This window comes from Hemiscyllium ocellatum, chromosome 5 (assembly GCF_020745735.1).
Source record: "Hemiscyllium ocellatum isolate sHemOce1 chromosome 5, sHemOce1.pat.X.cur, whole genome shotgun sequence".
NCBI classification, from domain to species: Eukaryota; Metazoa; Chordata; class Chondrichthyes; order Orectolobiformes; family Hemiscylliidae; genus Hemiscyllium; species Hemiscyllium ocellatum.
The window spans coordinates 90,042,332-90,060,378 of record NC_083405.1 but is presented as its reverse complement, the minus strand read 5'-3'; the positions used below and the strand labels follow the sequence as shown (position 1 = coordinate 90,060,378).

The window sequence follows — 18,047 nt, the reverse complement described above, 5'->3', positions numbered from 1 at the left end:
CAAAAATTTGCCCCTCATGTCTTTCTTAAATCTCTCTCCAGTCACCTTAAAAAATATGCTCCTTAGTCTTGAAATCCCCCATCCTAGAGAAAAGACAACTACCCCATTAACTCTACCTATACCCCTCATTATTTTATAAACTTCTATTAGTTAACGTCGCAACCTCTTACGTTCCAGTTAAAAACAGGCCCAGCCTTTCTTTATCACTCAAAACCTTCCATATCTGGAAACACCCTCGCAAATCTCTTCTGAACCCTCTCCAGCTTAATAACATCCTTCCCATAACTGGGTGACCTCTGACATAGATTGAGCAAACATTGCAAGTCGAGGAGCAATTGGGGCTGGGCAATAAATGCTGCACCAGCCAGCAAAACCTACATCCCATAACGAAAATGAATCATATATTGTGCTGTTAAAGATTCACTTACTTCTGAATGCACTAGCCCAAAAGTTTCAAGTTGCTTCTCATGTGCAACTATAAGGTTCATGCATTACAGTGGGACTGTTGTGGCACAGTGATAGTTTCTGTACCTCTAAACCAGGAGGCTAGGGTTCAAGTCTCACCTACTCTAGAGGCGTAGAGATCCATGAACAGCTTGATATAGAAAATATCTTCATGCTATTATAGTGATCAATGCAGTTTTTCATGGAAGGCTGTCACAGTGCACCCTGAGAGTGATACACAGAATCTACAGAAGAATACAGATCTGCTCAGTGAGTGGGTAAAATCTTGACAGACGAAGTACAATGTGGGGAAATGTGAGGTATGCATTTCAGCATGGAGAACAGAAGAGCTCAATAATACTTAAATGGAAAAAAAGGTTGTGGAAAGCTACAGAACAGATGGATTTGGAAGTCCTAATCTATGAGTCACAAAAAATCTAGCATTTTGGTTCAGCAGATAATAGGAAAGGCATTCAGAATGTTGGCCTTCATTTCAAAGGGAGTGGAGTGATTTTTATTCATTCACAGGACGAGGATGTCATCAGCTAGCCCAGCATTTCTTGTCCATCCCTAATTGTTAAGAGTCATTGCTGAGGGTCTGGAGTCACATTACGGCCAGATCAAGTAAGGATGACAGTTTATTTCCCTAAAGAACATTAATGAGCCAAAGAGTATTTTTTTCAGCAATCAGCAATGGGTTTGTGGTCTCTTAATTTCAGATTTGAATAGAATTCAAATTTAACGATTTGCCATGGCAGTATTCACACCCAGGTCTCCAGAACGTTATCTGAGTCTTTGGATTAACAGTCCAATGATAATACCACTAGGCCATCACCTGGATAAAAGTAGGGAAACTTTGCTAAAATTATACAAGGCAATCATCAGATGACAGTGGGAATACAGTGAACAGTTTTGGTGCTCTTATCTAAGAAAGATGTATTGGCATTAGAGGCAACCTGGAGAAGGACTGCCATGTTGACAAATTAATGAGCAATGTTGATAATGGAAAGATTGTAGGCACAAACTTGAAAATGGATCATAACAGAGGTTTCATATGAGAATTCTGTTTGTTGTATTGGAAGTATCACCATGCTATTCTGTTCAGTTCTGACTATTTGATTTAATAACTAATAAACAATTTAATTACCAATTGTAGTTAAAACAATAAATTTTAATGAAGTGTTGACTCACCCTGTGTATTTGGATTGAAGGGTTCAGGCTTTACAGGTTGTCCTATGGAAACAACGATGATTTATTATTAGATACTAATTGAAGGTATTTGTTAATAAGATTGCTAATTCTTTAAGAAGTAATTTTATTTTCTGGGATAATAACAATAAATATTTTTATTTTAACTGCACTTATAATATTTATATGATTTACTTTTTAATTAAAATAGATTATAGAACTAATAGATTACAGATGTGTGCGCACTCAAACTTTCAATCTCAAATTACACCACTTTCTCTCTCTCTTTTTATTGGCATACATTTGTTCTTAATTTTCCTCTTTGTGACTATTTTTCCTTTCACACTCCTCACTTCACAGTCATGCATTTTCTTCTTCAATTCTTCTCTCAAAGCCCCACCGCACAAAGACTACTCTTACATAAAATTATTTTGCCTGTTGTACACAAGAAACTAGAATTCTTGTTCCAACAAAGAATCCCTCAGCTATGTATTCGCCAGGTTCACTTTAAACAGTGGTCTTGATTTGGAGTGGCATTGAAAGACCTACTGAATGTTGAGTTTCATCAGCAAAACTGTCTGCCTGTGTGAATACATAATCATTAGAACGTATAATTAGCTGAATATACTCCTCAAATGGCAGAAAGTGGTTGATGTAATCATAGCAAATATCAATACTTAGTTGTCCTCAGCTTTCCTCACATCACTACGAGAGACTGTGACATTTAAAAAGCTAATACTGCATAAAATACAAATACCACCACTATATCAGTCACTATGGCAATACAAGTGCTATTTCAAGTGACCTTAGGATGGAAACAGCCCCTAACAAAACTCCACTGCTGAAAATGGTTAAACACTTCAGTTCTTTCACTCATGAGCAACACCAGTGTAAATGCCATTCATTTAGTTAATACCTAGAAGAATCAGCCAAATGGAAAACTATTATCTCCGAATTCTTTCTTGTTCATCTTTTTCGCAAGTAGAATTAACATTTAAGCCTAGACCTTATTGAGAGTGATTTTATTGTAAGAAAATTTAAAGAGTGTGCACTAAGTTTTTCACTTTGATATTTTAATTCTGTTATTAACCAAAATATAAACTATATTCCTCCTTCATCTATGTAGGAGAGAGGATTACCAATCACAGCGATCTCAAATTGTTTTACAATCAATTAATTGTTTTTAGGTGTATAGTAGGCATCATTATAATGTAGGAAAAAGTGAGGACTTCAGATGCTGGAGATCAGAGCTGAAAATGTGTTGCTGGAAAAGCGCAGCAGGTCAGGCAGCATCCAAGGAACAGGAGAATCGATGTTTCGGGCATGAGCCCTTCTTCAGGAATGAGGAGAGTGTGCCAAGCAGGCTAAGATAAAAGGTTGGGAGGAGGGACTTGGGGGAGGGGCATTGGAAATGCGATAGGTGGAAGGAGGTTAAGGTGAGTGTGATAGGCCAGAGTGGGGGTGGGGGAGGAGAAGTCAGGAAGAAGATTGCAGGTTAGGAAGGTGGTGCTGAGTTCAAGGGTTGGGACTGAGACAAGGTGGGGGGAGAGGAAATGAGGAAACTGGAGAAATCTGAGTTCATCCCTTGTGGTTGGAGGGTTCCTAGGCGGAAGATGAGGTGCTCTTCCTCCAGCCGTCATGTTGCTATGGTCTGGCGATGGAGGAGTCCAAGGACCTGCATGTCCTTGGTGGAGTGGGAGGGGGAGTTGAAGTGTTGAGCCACGGGGTGGTTGGGTTGGTTGGTCCAGGTGTCCCAGAGTGTTCTCTGAAACTTTCTGCAAGTAGGCGGCCTGTCTCCCCAATATAGAGGAGGCCACAGCGGGTGCAGCGGATGCAGTAAATGGTGTGTGTAGAGGTGCAGGTGAATCTGTGGCGGATATGGAAGGTTCCATTGGGGCCTTGGAGGGAAGTAAGGAGGGAGGTGTGGGTGCAAGTTTTGCATTTCTTGCGGTTGGAGGGGAAGGTGCTGGGAGTGGAGGTTGGGTTGGTGGGGGGTGTGGATCTGACAAGGGAGTCACGGAGAGAGTGGTCTTTTCGGAACACTGATAGGGGTGGAGAGGGAAATATATCCTTAGTGGTGGAGTCGGTTTGGAGGTGGCGGAAATGATGATAGATGATATGATGTATATTGAGGTTGGTGGGGTGGTAGATGAGGACCAGTGGGGTTCTGTCCTGGTGGCAATTGGAGGGGAGGGGCTCAAGGGTGGAGGAGTGGGAAGTGGAGGAGATGCAGTGGAGAGCATTGTCGATCATGTCTGGGGGGAAATAGTGGTCTTTGGGTTGTTCGGTATTGGAACTGGTCCTCCTGGGAGCAGATGTGGCAGAGACGAAGGAATTGGGAATATGGGATGGTGTATTTACAGGGGGCAGGGTGGGAGGAGGTGTAGTCTAGGTAGCTGTGGGAGTCGGTTGGTTTATAGTAAATGTCTGTGTTGATTCGGTTGCCCGAGATAGAAATGGAGAGGCCTAGGAAGGGGAGAGAGGAGTCTGAGACGGTCCAGGTAAAGTTGAGGTCGGGGTGGAAGGTGTTGGTAAAGTGGGAGCACGAGGCAGCGCCAATACAGTCATCGATGTAGCAGAGGAAAAGGTGGGGGGAGGGGGTGGTGGCAGTGTATTCTGGGCAGAGGAGATGACCTGGGGTGTGCAGTGAGAGAGCGCATGGGCCCCAGCTATGCCTGCCTCTTCATAGGATATGCCCTCCCGCATGCGCCCCAGCTATGCCTGCCTCTTCATAGGATATGTGCACTCGCATGGGCCCCAGCTATGCCTGCCTCTTTATAGGATATGTGCACCAGCATGGGCCCCAGCTATGCCTGTCTCTTCATAGGATATGTGGAACAGTCCATCTTCCGCAACTACACTGGCACCACCCTCCACCTTTACCTCTGCTACATCGATGACTGTATCGGTGCTGCCTCGTGCTCCTACAAGGAGGTTGAACAGTTCATCCACTTTACCAACACCTTCCACCCCGACCTCAAATTTACCTGGATCGTCTCAGACTCCTCTCTCCCCTTCCTAGGCCTCTCCATTTCTATCTCGGGCAACCGAATCAATACAGACATTTACTATAAACCAACCGACTCCCACAGCTACCTAGACTACACCTCCTCCCACCCTGCCCCCTGTGAATACACCATCCCATATTCCCAATTCCTTCATCTCCGCCGCATCTGCTCCCAGGAGGACCAATACCGAACAACCCAGATGGCCTCCTTCTTCAAAGACATCAGACGTGATCAATGATGCTCTCCACCGCATCTCCTCCACTTCCTGCTCCATCACCTTTGAGCCCCACCCCTCCAATCGCCACCAGGACAGAACCCCACTGGTCCTCACCTACCACCCCACCAACCTCCATATACATCATATCATCCGTCGTCATTTGCGCCACCTCCAAATGGAACCCACCACCAGGGATATATTTCCCTCCCCTCCCCTATCAGCGTTCCGAAAAGACCACTCCCTCCGTGACTCCCTTGTCAGGTCCACACCCCCCACCAACCCAACCTCCACTCCCAGTACCTTCCCCTCCAACCACAAGAAATGCAAAACCTATGCCCACACCTCCCCCCTTACTTCCCTCCAAGGCCCCAAGGGATCCTTCCATATCCGCCACAAATTCACCTGCACCTCCACACACATCATTTACTGCATCCGCTGCACCCGATGTGGCCTCCTCTATATTGGGGAGACAGGCCGCCTACTTGCGGAACGTTTCAGAGAACACCTCTGGGACACCCAAACCAACCAACCCAACCACCCCGTGGCTCAACACTTTAACTTCCCCTCCCACTCCACCAAGGACATGCAGGTCCTTGGACTCCTCCATCGCCAGACCATAGCAACATGACGGCTGGAGGAAGAGCACCTCATCTTCTGCCTAGGAACCCTCCAACCACAAGGGATGAACTCAGATTTCTCCAGTTTCCTCATTTCCCCTCCCCCCATCTTGTCTCAGTCCCAACCCTTGAACTCAGCACCACCTTCCTAACCTGCAATCTTCTTCCTGACTTCTCCTCCCCCACCCCCACCCCCACTCTGGCCTATCACACTCACCTTAACCTCCTTCCACCTATCGCATTTCCAACACCCCTCCCCCGAGTTCCTCCTCTCTACCTTTTATCTTAGCCTGCTTGACACACTCTCCTCATTCCTGAAGGGCTCATGCCCGAAACATCAATTCTCCTGCTCCTTGGATGCTGCCTGACCTGCTGCGCTTATAATGCAAGAAGCATGGTAGCCTATTTGCAAATAGCAAGTCACACAAACAACAATGTTACAAACATCAGAAAACAAGGGTTAAACTGGGGATAAATGTCCTTTTGCTATGAGTATAAGCATTTCCATATCAGGTAAAATACCCAGCCGGGGGCAAAATCACAACAGTAAAGCCTAGGCTAAACCATTCAATAATTCTTTCATAACTCCTGCTTTCAACAATTTCATTTCTAATTATTCCCAATCGAGCCTTAACCATAATTCAATATGACATAATACAAATGGAGAAAACGTTTTTCTTGCCTTTCCTAATCTTGCAAATCCAATCATGTAACGCTTCACAGTGTATGTCATTCCATTGCATTTCATAGCCTGTTCCTGCTTCAACACAATTCTCAATCCCACGAAACTGGTTGGGCTCGCCAGGATTCCAGTTCTGAAATGATACCTATCACAAAGACATAAACAGCTACCATTTTAACCTTGTCATTTTTTTGAAGTAGTTGGAAATACATTCAAAATAATGATAGATGCATTGAATTAACATTAACAAATGGTAAATAAAGGTAGTTTGAGTTACACTAAGTCAGTTTACTATAATAAACCAAATCTGAAGTTAATTCTTTTTAAAAAATGTTTGTTTTGGATGGATATTACATGGAGAAAGTGTGTGTGTATATATAATATATATGTGAATGTCAGGGACAATCAGAAAGGGCAGAAGAGAGATGAAGGATGTTGTTACATTGCACAGCGTTACTTCTTTATTAGGGCAGGAGAGAGAAAAACCATTGTAAAATGCTTTTGCTTCACAACAACACTTTAAGAACAGTGTGGCTATCAGTTAAATTTCGAATAAGATACTAGCCAAATACCACAGTGAAGTATGGCTAGACTTTTTAAGTCAATCCTGGCTACAACCCATATAATGACAGTGGACTGAATTTTCTTGCCTTTAGTCTGTAACTGGAACAGAATCTGCCTGGATAGGTGCTCAAATTGAAGGCCAGACTTTGCAACTTTTCCACCTCCAAAAATCTCCAGTTGATAAAGGCCAATTGCATAATATACCTGTTCACTACCAGACAGACTTGTGCTGAATAGCAATGATATCATTGCTATGCTTGCCACAGTAACCTAGCAACGCTGGGTTAAATAAAAGCTTAGAATTTGTGTTTGCCTAGTAAACAGAGTTGCTAAATGCTTCAAAAGGGAATGTCATGGGTAAAAATTTACCCTTTGGTTCAGGACCCTGAACTGGGGGCCAAATCGGGGTTACAATGCTTGACTGGTGGGAAACAGCACCTGACTCTGATCCCTTGAATCGGGTAATTACTAGCTGGATGACAAGTTCCCAACTAATTTAAGATTTTAGAAAGACCCTTGAAGTCGGAGGGCCAATAGCAGGTCCCTGAGGTCTGAGGTTCAGAGGTCTTCTAACTCAGAAAGCAATGAATCCTGCAGTTCATGTAATAACAAGAGGGCTTCTCCATCTTGACGTGACTTCTCTGCAAACAACTTTCAAATCTTTAAAATAAAAAAAATGTCCTCAGTAGCCAATTGACCATTGTAGAGAGGGAAACACTCAATGACTGCCCTCAGTCATAGCTGTAGCTAGGTAAGAAGGAGTAGGACTCAAAGCACCCTGGGAAGATTAGCCATGCCAGTCTATGATCAGACCCCAGCAGCGGATCTTCAGCATCGTCAAGAGCAACTGAAAAAGTTGCAAATGACCTCTGACAACAGGTCTTTACAGATCATTAAGAATCCTCAACTAGCTATCTGCTTCCTCGAAGAAAGCCTCTTGAAGGGATGGTGCCAACAAACTGACACGCTAGCTGGCAGCATGGGTTTTTGTGCCTGGTCACGTCTTTATCTTCTCCAATGGAAGTTGAAGATCCTGCCCTAACATTTCAAGAGCTGATTACTTGCAACCAGTGGATCAGTGATCACAATGTGATGCAATGCCGCAGGAAAACTTGACTACAAGAAACCATTTTTAAGAAAACAAAAGGGATTTGAAACTTTTCAGCTGACGTTAGTAGCTAACTCATATCACAGTTATTCATTGCAATGAGTTTTCTCTCTCCATTTGGTATGGAGCCCATGTCAATACTGTAATGGCATGGCATCAAGTCAATATATGATAATGCTTCGGAAGTCTGAAATTTGAACAGAATCAAAGATAACCAAATAGATGGATTGGTGTCCCATTCCTACTGTGCATACAGTAGTGGAATAGGGCACGAGGAAATATTGGCATTAAATTTTTAGTTTTTTGTGAAAAATCAATTGAACTGGCAGTGAGCTTCATTATGTAAAGGCACTATTCAAAAGTTGGAATATTCAAAAATACCTTTATATCTTCTTGGTTTGGTGAAACTTTTCAGTTTGGGAATTACAATGTGAACAATTAAGAGAACAGGTAAATATTTGGTGCTGATGAAATTCTTAACGTTTAAAATCACACAAAACCAGGTTATCGTCCAACAGGTTTATTTGGAAGTACAAACTTTCGGAGCGCTGCTCTTTCATCAGGTAGGATCCTGCTCCGCTAGTTACCTGAAGGAACAGCGGCCCGAATGTTTGTACTTCCAAATAAACCTGCTGGACTCTAACCTGGTGTTGTGTGATTTTTAACTTTGTATATTCCACTCCAACACCATCACCTCCACAACATGAAATTCTTAATGATCTAATCTTTGTTACACAAATAAACTAGAAATGTAGCACACTCCCAAGAGATTAAAATAAGGAGTAAAAATGGATAGTGTTACAATTAAGTGGAAAATTTGTGATTTTGACACGTGGGCTCATTTATTTGATAAACAACATTGGAATTTATTTTCAGTCACACATTTGATGATAAAACACTTACAGGACTGTCATCACTCCAGATAAATCCACCGTTTGGTTTTGGTTTATATAATCCAATCCACACAGGTGAATAAGCCATAAGTGACCTATATACAATAAAAAGCAGAAATTGTATAAAATATTGAGGTTTAGTTAGATATTGATTGCTGAATTAGTTCTGGATGAGTGGGACAACTGTGGTATTCACCCAGAAAATCCATGGGATGATTTTCAGGGTTGCCTTCTGTCCTCCTATGTCACACAGTGTGCCTATAAGCTTTCAAATATTGATGAACAAATGAAGGTGGATGAGATTTCATTTGGACTAGGAAAATGGGTTGCACTTTTTAAAGCAAGATGTAGATGTCTTCTAATGGACCTGTTCAGAGATGTTATTACATACCTCTGGAGCTTGAAACCAGACCTTCTGACATGACCACTGCACCACAGATGTCCTTGAAAGCAAAAGTACTCTCTCTTAAAGCAAGGAAGTTTGTTATAATTATGATGTTTATAAGATTATTGTGTTTTGGCAATTGGTCTTTAAAGTAAAATATGAGGGCATGTGACCTGATCTGGGGTCAGACTGATCAGGAAACTGTGTGTAACTAATTAATTTGCGTTTTTTGAGGAAATTTCAACAGAGTAGATCATCAAGCATTCATCATCAAGTATTTGGACCCTACAAAGAGTTCAACAAGATACTTCACGATATGTTAAGTCATAAGATTAAAGCCCACAGTTTTGAAGGTAGTGTATTAGCAGGGATAGAGAGTTGGTTAATAGACAGGAAACAGTCAGTGAGGATAAGGGGTTCTTTTACAGGTTGGTGAACCAGTGAGATTGCACACAGACCAATGCTGGGATTGCAATGCTGACAATGCATATTAATGACTTGGAACAAGGAAGCAAATCTTCTGTAGCCAAATTTGCAGACAACACAAAAAAAATGGAAAGGCAGATTGTGAGAGGGACACAAACAGTTTACAGAGAGTTCACATAAAGGTGCAAAAATGTGGCAAATGGATGAGAACGTGAGAAAATGTGAAGTTTGGATGGGAGAAAAACAGAAGAGAATATTATTTAAATGGAGAAAAACTGAAGGAAGCTGCAACACAAAGGGATTTGGGGGCTACTACAGAAAGCTAGCACCCAGATGCAGCAGTAATCAGGAAAGCTGATGGAAGGTTGACCCCTACTTTGAGAGGGTTGGAGTATAAAAGTTAGGAAATCTTACTGCAAATGTACAAGGTGCTGATGAGACCAAATCTAAAGTACTGTGAGCAGTTTTGGCCCCCTTATTTAATGAAAGATATCATTTTATTGGAGGCATTTCACAGAAGGTTCACCAGGTGAATCCCTGGTCTGGAGAGGTTTTCTTATCAGCAAAGGTTAAATAGGTTGGGACTCTACTCACTGGTATTTAGAAGAATGAGAGTTGACCTCATTGAAACATACAGGATTTGTAAGGAGCATGAAGTGGTCAATATTAAGAGGATGCTTCCCCATATGGAGAGTCTAGGAACGGAGGGCATAGTTTCAGAATTAAGGAGTGGCAATTTAAGACTAAATGAGGAGGAATTTCTTCTCATAAAGGTTTGTGAGTCTCTGGAATTCTTTGAGGATTGGGATTCATAAACAAATTCAGAGAATTCTGGAGAAACACAACAGGTTTGGCATCTTCTCTGAAGGGAGAAACAGAGTTCATGTTTCGAGTCCGGTATGACCCTTCTTCAGAACGTCTTCTTCAGGTAAATGCTGAGAGGATGTTTCCCCTCAAAGGAGAGCCTAGGACCAGGCAGTCTCAGAATAAAGGAGCATTAGTTTAAGACCAAGATGAGGAGGAATTTCTTTGCTCAGAGGGTTGTGGGGGTGGAATCCTTGTGTAAATTTAAGGCTGAGACAGATAGATTCTTGACCACTCGGGAAATCAGGCTTACAGAGAAAGGGCAGGAAAAGGGATGTGAGGATTGCTGGATCATCCATGGTCCTGTTTAAAGATGGAGCAGGCTCAAGGGGCCGATAGGCCTACTCATTGAAACATAATATCATAGAAACATAGCATTTTAGAGTACTGTAGGAGGGCATTCAGCCCATCGTATCAGGACAGGTTTTTGAAAGTGCTACCCAGCTGGTCCCATTCTGCTGCCTTTTCTCTATAGCCCTCTAAACTCATCACTTTCAAATATATACCCATCTCTCCTTTGTAACCTTCTATTGCATCTGCCTCCACCACTCTCCCAGGCAGCAAATTCCAAATCCTAACAACTCTCTGAGTAAAGAAGTTCATCCTCATCACACTCCCAGTTATCTTGCTGACAATCTTCAAATTGTGGCCCCTAGTTACCGATATATTCCTGTTCCTATTTCTTATAGTCGTGTGGACTCGGCATGAATGGAGTGTTTTTCCTCAACTATCATAAGTGGTAACTTTGTTACCCATCATACGTTTATATTTTGCATATCCTGATGGATTTTACTTTCACAGGGAGCACTTCAGAACAGGTGCAGATTTAGAATCATAAAATCCCTACAGTGTGGAAGCAAGCCAAACGACCCATTCATCCACACTGTCTCTCCGAAGAGGGACCCGACCCACCACTCTACCCTATCCTATTCCTATAACCCCACAGTTTACTATAGTTAACCCACCAAGCCTGCATTTCCCTGGACACTATGGGCAATTTAGCTTGGCTAATCCACCTAGCCGGCATATCTGTAGGAGGAAACTGAAGCATCTAGGGAGAATGTGCCAACTCCACACAGATAGTTGCCCAAGGGTAGCATTGAACCCAGGCCTCTGGGGCTGTCAGGCAGCAGTGTTAACCACTGAGACACTATGCTGCCCATGAACTGCCTAGGTTTTACCTTTGAATTGGAGAAGGGGCATTTCATTGTAGTTGGGAAGAGCAGTTTTGCTCCTCCTGGCCTCCTAGCTATTCTGTAGGACAGATACTGCTTCTCTAAAGGTGTCCTCATCTCCCTTATGCTGCCTGGTTTCCAGAAACCCAGTTAACCACACAAATGAGTAGCAAGTTAAATCAGAGATTGGCAGCCTTATTAAGATGTCAGCCAACCAGTGTCCTGTAAGCAGCAAATTGAAACCAGCTTCCTGCTCAGGTGTGCGGTGGGATCCTGTCCACGCTCACCCTCAGTCCGGACGGAATTTCACATTGACCCCAAGGTCCTGTACTTCCCGCAGGAGCCTGTGCGCCACAACCTGAGCCGCCTCTGGAATTTTCATTTTGTCCCTTTTAAGGATGTAAAAAGGCGGGGCCTGTATCGACTGCTGCTGCACACCGTACACCTCTTCTCCCTCATCCACCGTCCGGACACACCTTGGCATGCCCATTTGCCACCGGGCAGTGGGGATCCCCAGTGGAGGGCTCTCTACACGGGAGTCCTCCCCCTTTCTCTCGGGGATCTGGGTGGAGGGTGTTGCACGCAGCGGTCCCCTGCAACCGCAGATTGCAGTGGTTCACAGACTCCCAGCCCAACTGCTTGTTCTGTGGTGCTGTGGAGTCCGTGGACCATGTGTATATTAGGTGTGGTCGTTTGCACTCCCTTTTTTATTTTCTTAAAGGCCTCCTCCTCTGCTTTTGGTTGCACTTCAGTCCCACGCTCCTGATCTTTGGGCACCCGGTACGGAGGAGGGAGGGCAGGTCTGAAGACCTCCTTGTGGGTCTGCTCCTGGGCCTGGCCAAACTGGCCATAAACAGGTCCAGGCAACGGGCTGTGGAGGGGGTTGTTAGGGCCGACTGCCTGCCCCTCTTCCGCGGTTACGTTAGGGCTCGGGTGTCCTTGGAGAAGAAGCATACGGTCTCCACCGACACCCTGGAGTTGTTCAGGGAGAGGTGGGTGCTGCAGGGAGTGGAGTGCATTATTTCCCCCTCCAACTCTATTTTGATTTACTCCCTGCCCTCACCTTCGCTGTTTGATCACACAGCATTGCCTTTTGTGAAGGACACTGCTTGTCACTGGCCACTCGGGCATTTTTCTATCTTCCTGGTGGTGGAAATTGATTAAAGATTCATACACCTTGTGTCTCTCACTTGTCTCACGCCTGCACACACACAACGTGGGTGCTGGGGAAAAAATAAGCACTACCACAGTTAGGCGGAAGTGTGGGGGTTTAAGAAAATAAAAAAGAAAAAAAATAAATAAACAGGAGTGTTAGGGGTTCTGCTCACTCTGAGAGCTGGCTCTCGAGGGAAATAAAAGAAAAAAAAGAAAAAAAATGAAACCACCTTCCCAATCTTGCCCAACCTCTTGTGTTAAGATTTCTCAGAATGTAATTCATATTCGATTTGCCTTTTCTGTCATGGACAATACACCTGGATGGGATAAGAAGGGAAATGGGATACATTGAATACTTACACTAGCTTCCTCCAGATAAATCTTTCTTCAGTATAATCGTGGATGCTGATAAGATCTCCACCAATGTCTCGGCAGTAATTACGTGCTTCAAACCATGATTTCTGAGCTTGCATAGATTTTATAAAAGTCTGGATAGGAAAGCATATCTGTTATTAATCTTCAAATACCTTTCGGATAAAGTCTATAGAAAAAGGACAACCTTCACTAGTGGCTGAGTTGTGAAATGATTTAAAATGAAGGATGTGGAAGATTGAGTTCATATCACATTTGACAAAAGGGTTGTTTATTAGATATTTAAACATAGTCTGTGGCACAGATTCTCCATTCTATCTGACTGATGATCCCTTAAAGGGCTTGCATTGTGCTTTCTGAGGTTAAGATTAGAGTGATGCTGGAAAAGCACAGCAGGTCAGACAGGATCCAATGAGCAGGAAAATTGACATTTCAGGCAGGAGCCTGATGAAGGGCTCCTGCCCGAAACGTTAATTTTCCTGGTCCTTGGATACTGCCTGACCTGCTGTGCTTTTCCAGCATCACTCTAATCTTGACTCTGATCTCCATCATCTGCAGTCCTTACTTTCCCTTTCGGAGGTTAGCCTTGGTCTGTTTGCTGGCAAAATGAAGCTTAAGGTTTACACAAGCTGAGATTTGCCAATCGGTGCAGTGCCACAGAGTTATTGAAAGAATATCAGGCTAGACCTTGCATCTGAGCAGCACATTGCATGGCTATTTTCAGCAATTTGTTTTTCTGCAGCTTGAAAGATTTTACAACATGACTTTTTGGCGATGCAAGTTATTAACAGCAATGCAAACACAATAGGACATCTGAAACCTTAGGGAATTGCCGGACTGACAATGTAATTGTTTAAATAAAGAAATTTAAGGATTAATAAGAAAGAGAACCACAACAGAAAAAGAAAATGAAGTATATTCAAACCTGGGACAGAAATGGAGATAAAGAGAAGGAAGGAAAGATCGGATTAAGAAAAACAAAAATGGCACAGAGGAATGACATTAAGGAAAAGAAGGAATAAACTCTGAAAATAATTTACTACATACAAGAATAGTACTGAGCTGTTTCAATTAGTCTGTTTCCAGGCTGAGAAATAGATTGCCAATGTATTAACAATTAGATTGTTTAAAGGATCCTTACACTCTTGATTATAAATCCTCGCAGTCTGCACTGAACATAATTGGCAATTAAATTGTAAATCCACAATCTCTTAAAGGTAAATGGATGCTCAAGGTCAGATCAAATTTGTGAGAGACAAGTGATTGAAGTGCACAAATTCATACTTGTCCAGATGGATTTGGGTGATAGGAAGTGAGTTGATTGGTTCAGAACTCCCAGTTTAGTCTTTGCTTTTGCAGCCAAAATATCTGTATGGCTGCTCGCGTAAGTCTAATGCTTATTGATAAATAGAACGGTGATGGTAAAGGATTCATTGATGATGAAAGTTAGAGGAAATGGTTAGATGCTTTTATTATTGAAATAGAAAAACAGAAAGTGCTGGAGAAACCTAAAAGGCCAGACAGTATCAGTGGAGAGAAAAACCAAGTGTAATCAAAATGGTTGACAGTGCTCATGCTCAGGAGTTGTTTAACTCCATGTTGAGTCCAGCTGGAAAGTGGCTAAGCAGAAATGTTGTGCTGTTCCTTCAGCTTTTATTGGGCTTTTTGGACTACTGCAGTGGGTCTTGAGCAAGATGATGAATTAAAATGACAAGCAGCGAGAAGAGTGGAGTTAATCTTACACCCCTCCACCCTATCGGCAAAAGCAGAGATGTATTGTTGAGGCTCTTGTCAGACCACATTTAAATATTGTGACCAATTTCGAATTGAGGGACAGATGCACTGGCATTGGAAGCAGACTCGATGGGCCAAATGACCTAATTCTGCTCGTATGACTTATGGTTTATGTTCCACTCCGTCCATCTCCCTTTTTGTCAACAGCACAACAAGTCATCATTTTGTAGTCCTTTTCACTTCTGAAGAAGAGCCATTGAACTCAGGGCATAAATTCTGTCTTGATGGCAGTGTGGAGGCATGGGAATCGGGAGATTGAACCCAGTGCGGGAGAAAGCTTGGGGTGTTTTTTAAAAATCTTCCTACTTCTTACCAAAGATTTTGAACTAGTTACATTGTACATAAGATGGCACTGTGAATGGAAACATTCTAAACTTTTCATGGTATCCCTGTACTTGAGCGTACATGACAATAAAACCTAATTCTCTCACTTTCTGTTTTTATCTCCGATCTCCAGTACCTGCAATGTTAAAATTTTTCTCTGGTTAGAGATGGTTAATGCTTGGCATCTGGGTGCCACTAATGTTGCATGTTGTTTATCAGCACAAACCTGAATACTGCTGCACATGTGTTTGGATTGCTTCTTCATGTGAGGCGTCACAAATGGTAAAAACAAAATGCAAAAGTAACCACGTTTTTGACTTGATTTAAAAGGAAGGTCACTAGTGAAGCAATTGGAAATGTTTTCTCCGAGAGCGCTATCCTATGAAACTCCAACATTGATGTCCTGGGCCTGTGGAACTCATTGTCACAAAGGGCTATGGAAGCCAAGTCATTTAACACAGAAGTAGATAGGTTCTTGATTAGCTAGTGGATTTTTTGGCTTCTTTCTACCATTCATGGAATATAGGAGGTAGCATCGTGTCCTAACATTAACTGCCATACAGTTTGACTTTTAATCCTTTGATAGTCTGGAATAATTACAACTCCTTGAGGCTTTCCTTTTCTGGCTGACAAACGATGGAGAGAAGAATAGGAGCAATAAAGAAAAAATACACCAAGAGTGACCAAGAAAGGCTGATTGAAAAAGCTACTTGTGAACGCAGCACTTAAATAGGAATGGGAGGCAATCTTACTGAAACAGATAAGATCCTGAGGGGTTTTGGCACGGTATTTCCTCTTGTGGCAGGGACAAGAACAAAGGGTCACACTTTAAAAATAAATGTCATCCATTTAAGACAGATTGAGGAAAAATCTTTCCTCCGAGCATTTTTTGAATCCCTCTTCCCAGATGAGCAATGGAGGCAGAGTTATTTAAACATGGGGGTAGATAGATACTGGACTAAGAAAGGAAAGAATTGTGGAGTAGTGGCCACAGAAAGGTAAGCCATGATCATCTTGAACCTGCTGGGTGATTCAAGAGAGAGAATGACCTACTCCTGCTCTTATTGCTGTGTCTGTAAGTTCATATACAATGAGGACAGCTTCAGTATATCCCCACAGAGCTTCACAGCCTTTAGTTCCCTTTTTAAATTTGGAGACTATCATTTTGTAGCAGCTTTCTTTCCACTGAAGCTGCTTGACTGTAGGTGTCATCTAAGTCTTAATCCAAACTTGGACTAAATGGCTAAGTGCCTGAGAAAAAGAAGACAATAACTGAATTCAACAACATCAGGCACCATTTAACCACACATAAGGATTCACTAGGTCAATACAGGTCAAGGAGAAGGTTCTCTAGTGATTGTTGTAATATCTATTGTAAAAGAAAATATTCTAGCCATTAGAAGTAAGTCACAGAAACCCTACAAGGCAGATAAAGACCTTTCAGCCCATCCACTGACCCTACAAAGAGGATCCCACTTATTCCCTTAACCCCATATTTACCATAGTTAACTCACCAAGCCTGCACATCCCTGGACACTATGAATAAATGGGCATGGCCAATCCACTTAACCTACACATCTTTGGACTGTGGAAGGAAAGCAGAGCAGCCAGCAGAAACCTACCAAGTCCCTAGCACTGTGAGGTAGCAGTGCTAACCACTGTGCCATCCTGAGTGAGAGGGCAAGCTCTGATGGTATACAGCCGTCCACTTCTAAAGAGTTGGCACATGATTTCACTTTAATAGCATATAAAAATACAGTTTATAAACATTTAGTGGTCTCACTTTGTAACAGTACCCAGAATTTTCATATGTCTCCCAGCCTTCTGAACAAGTTGTTGCGAGAGTTGTCGGAATTGTTGGAGGAGATGTTGCACCAGCTGCCCACTGTTTGCAGATGTATTTTGCCTTGTTCGAACAATCATAAACATTCCATAAACCAGCAGCACTTTTGGTTGCCATACCAACACAGCCAGCTTTTCTCCCTACAATTAATAATTCAAACATCAAATTCTCCCAGTAACCAAACAGATAAACGGTTAAGATGCAGACCAACGCTCTTCAAATAAATTAAAACCATTGGTTTTTACTTGAAAATCAGCAATAACCTTAATAAATGAATGGTAGTATAACTACATAATATTATTATTATCCAGTTACAAAATTAGGTTTTAAGATCTGGTGATTAAGACCAGGTCGGGTTTATTTTCTTTTTGTACGATGGAGAACAGAGGAACAATTTTAATCTATTATCCATTTATGTACTAATGATAATCTCCATCTAGTCTTAATCCCCAGTAAAGTCAAGGGAGTCTATTATTAGGTGATAAACAAAACGCATCTTTTACCCCCATCTCGTGGGTTTCCCCAATGTGTGGAATTTAATCCCACCTCAGAGACACATTTGGAGAGAGTGAGGGTCTTTTGATCGGGTGGTATAGTGCAGGTTGAGGACCCTGCTGCCTTTCCATGCCTATCAAGCTCAGGGTTGGAAGGGTGTACTGTGACCTTTACACCCAGAGTCTGATTGTGGATACTTAAAGGGCTACTTCAGGGCCACCTAAGAGTCCTGTTCTATCATTGCTGGGATTCAACCAGTGATGCCAGCAGGGTCACTCCACCTAGGGAAATTGCCCAGCAAACCGATCGGGTTGCCTACCAAGAAAGGTGCCCAGTTTTTTGCTCCCAATCTCACTTGCCCTTCCTTGCTCTTGAATCCCTTGACCCAAACTCCACATCCTCCTATCTGGGAATTAAGGGCCGATTGCAGTTACAGTCCCAATTGCTGTGCAGGCAATAGCTACCACCCAGTCCTAGGACATTGCTTGGAACT

At 42.7% G+C, this 18,047-nt stretch overlaps 1 protein-coding gene across 1 annotated transcript in view; it reads right to left on the bottom strand.

Moving 5' to 3' along the window:
- mrc1a (mannose receptor, C type 1a) overlaps positions 1–18,047 on the bottom strand; it is a 154,569-nt gene that overhangs the window by 58,176 nt on the left and 78,346 nt on the right. The window contains exons 12-16 of the mRNA XM_060824977.1: positions 17,000–17,199; positions 13,087–13,214; positions 8,732–8,816; positions 6,157–6,301; positions 1,636–1,677 (exon numbers count right to left, since the gene is read on the bottom strand). Of these exons, the coding sequence (XP_060680960.1) occupies positions 1,636–1,677; positions 6,157–6,301; positions 8,732–8,816; positions 13,087–13,214; positions 17,000–17,199 (600 nt within the window). The remainder of the gene's footprint in view (positions 1–1,635; positions 1,678–6,156; positions 6,302–8,731; positions 8,817–13,086; positions 13,215–16,999; positions 17,200–18,047) is intronic.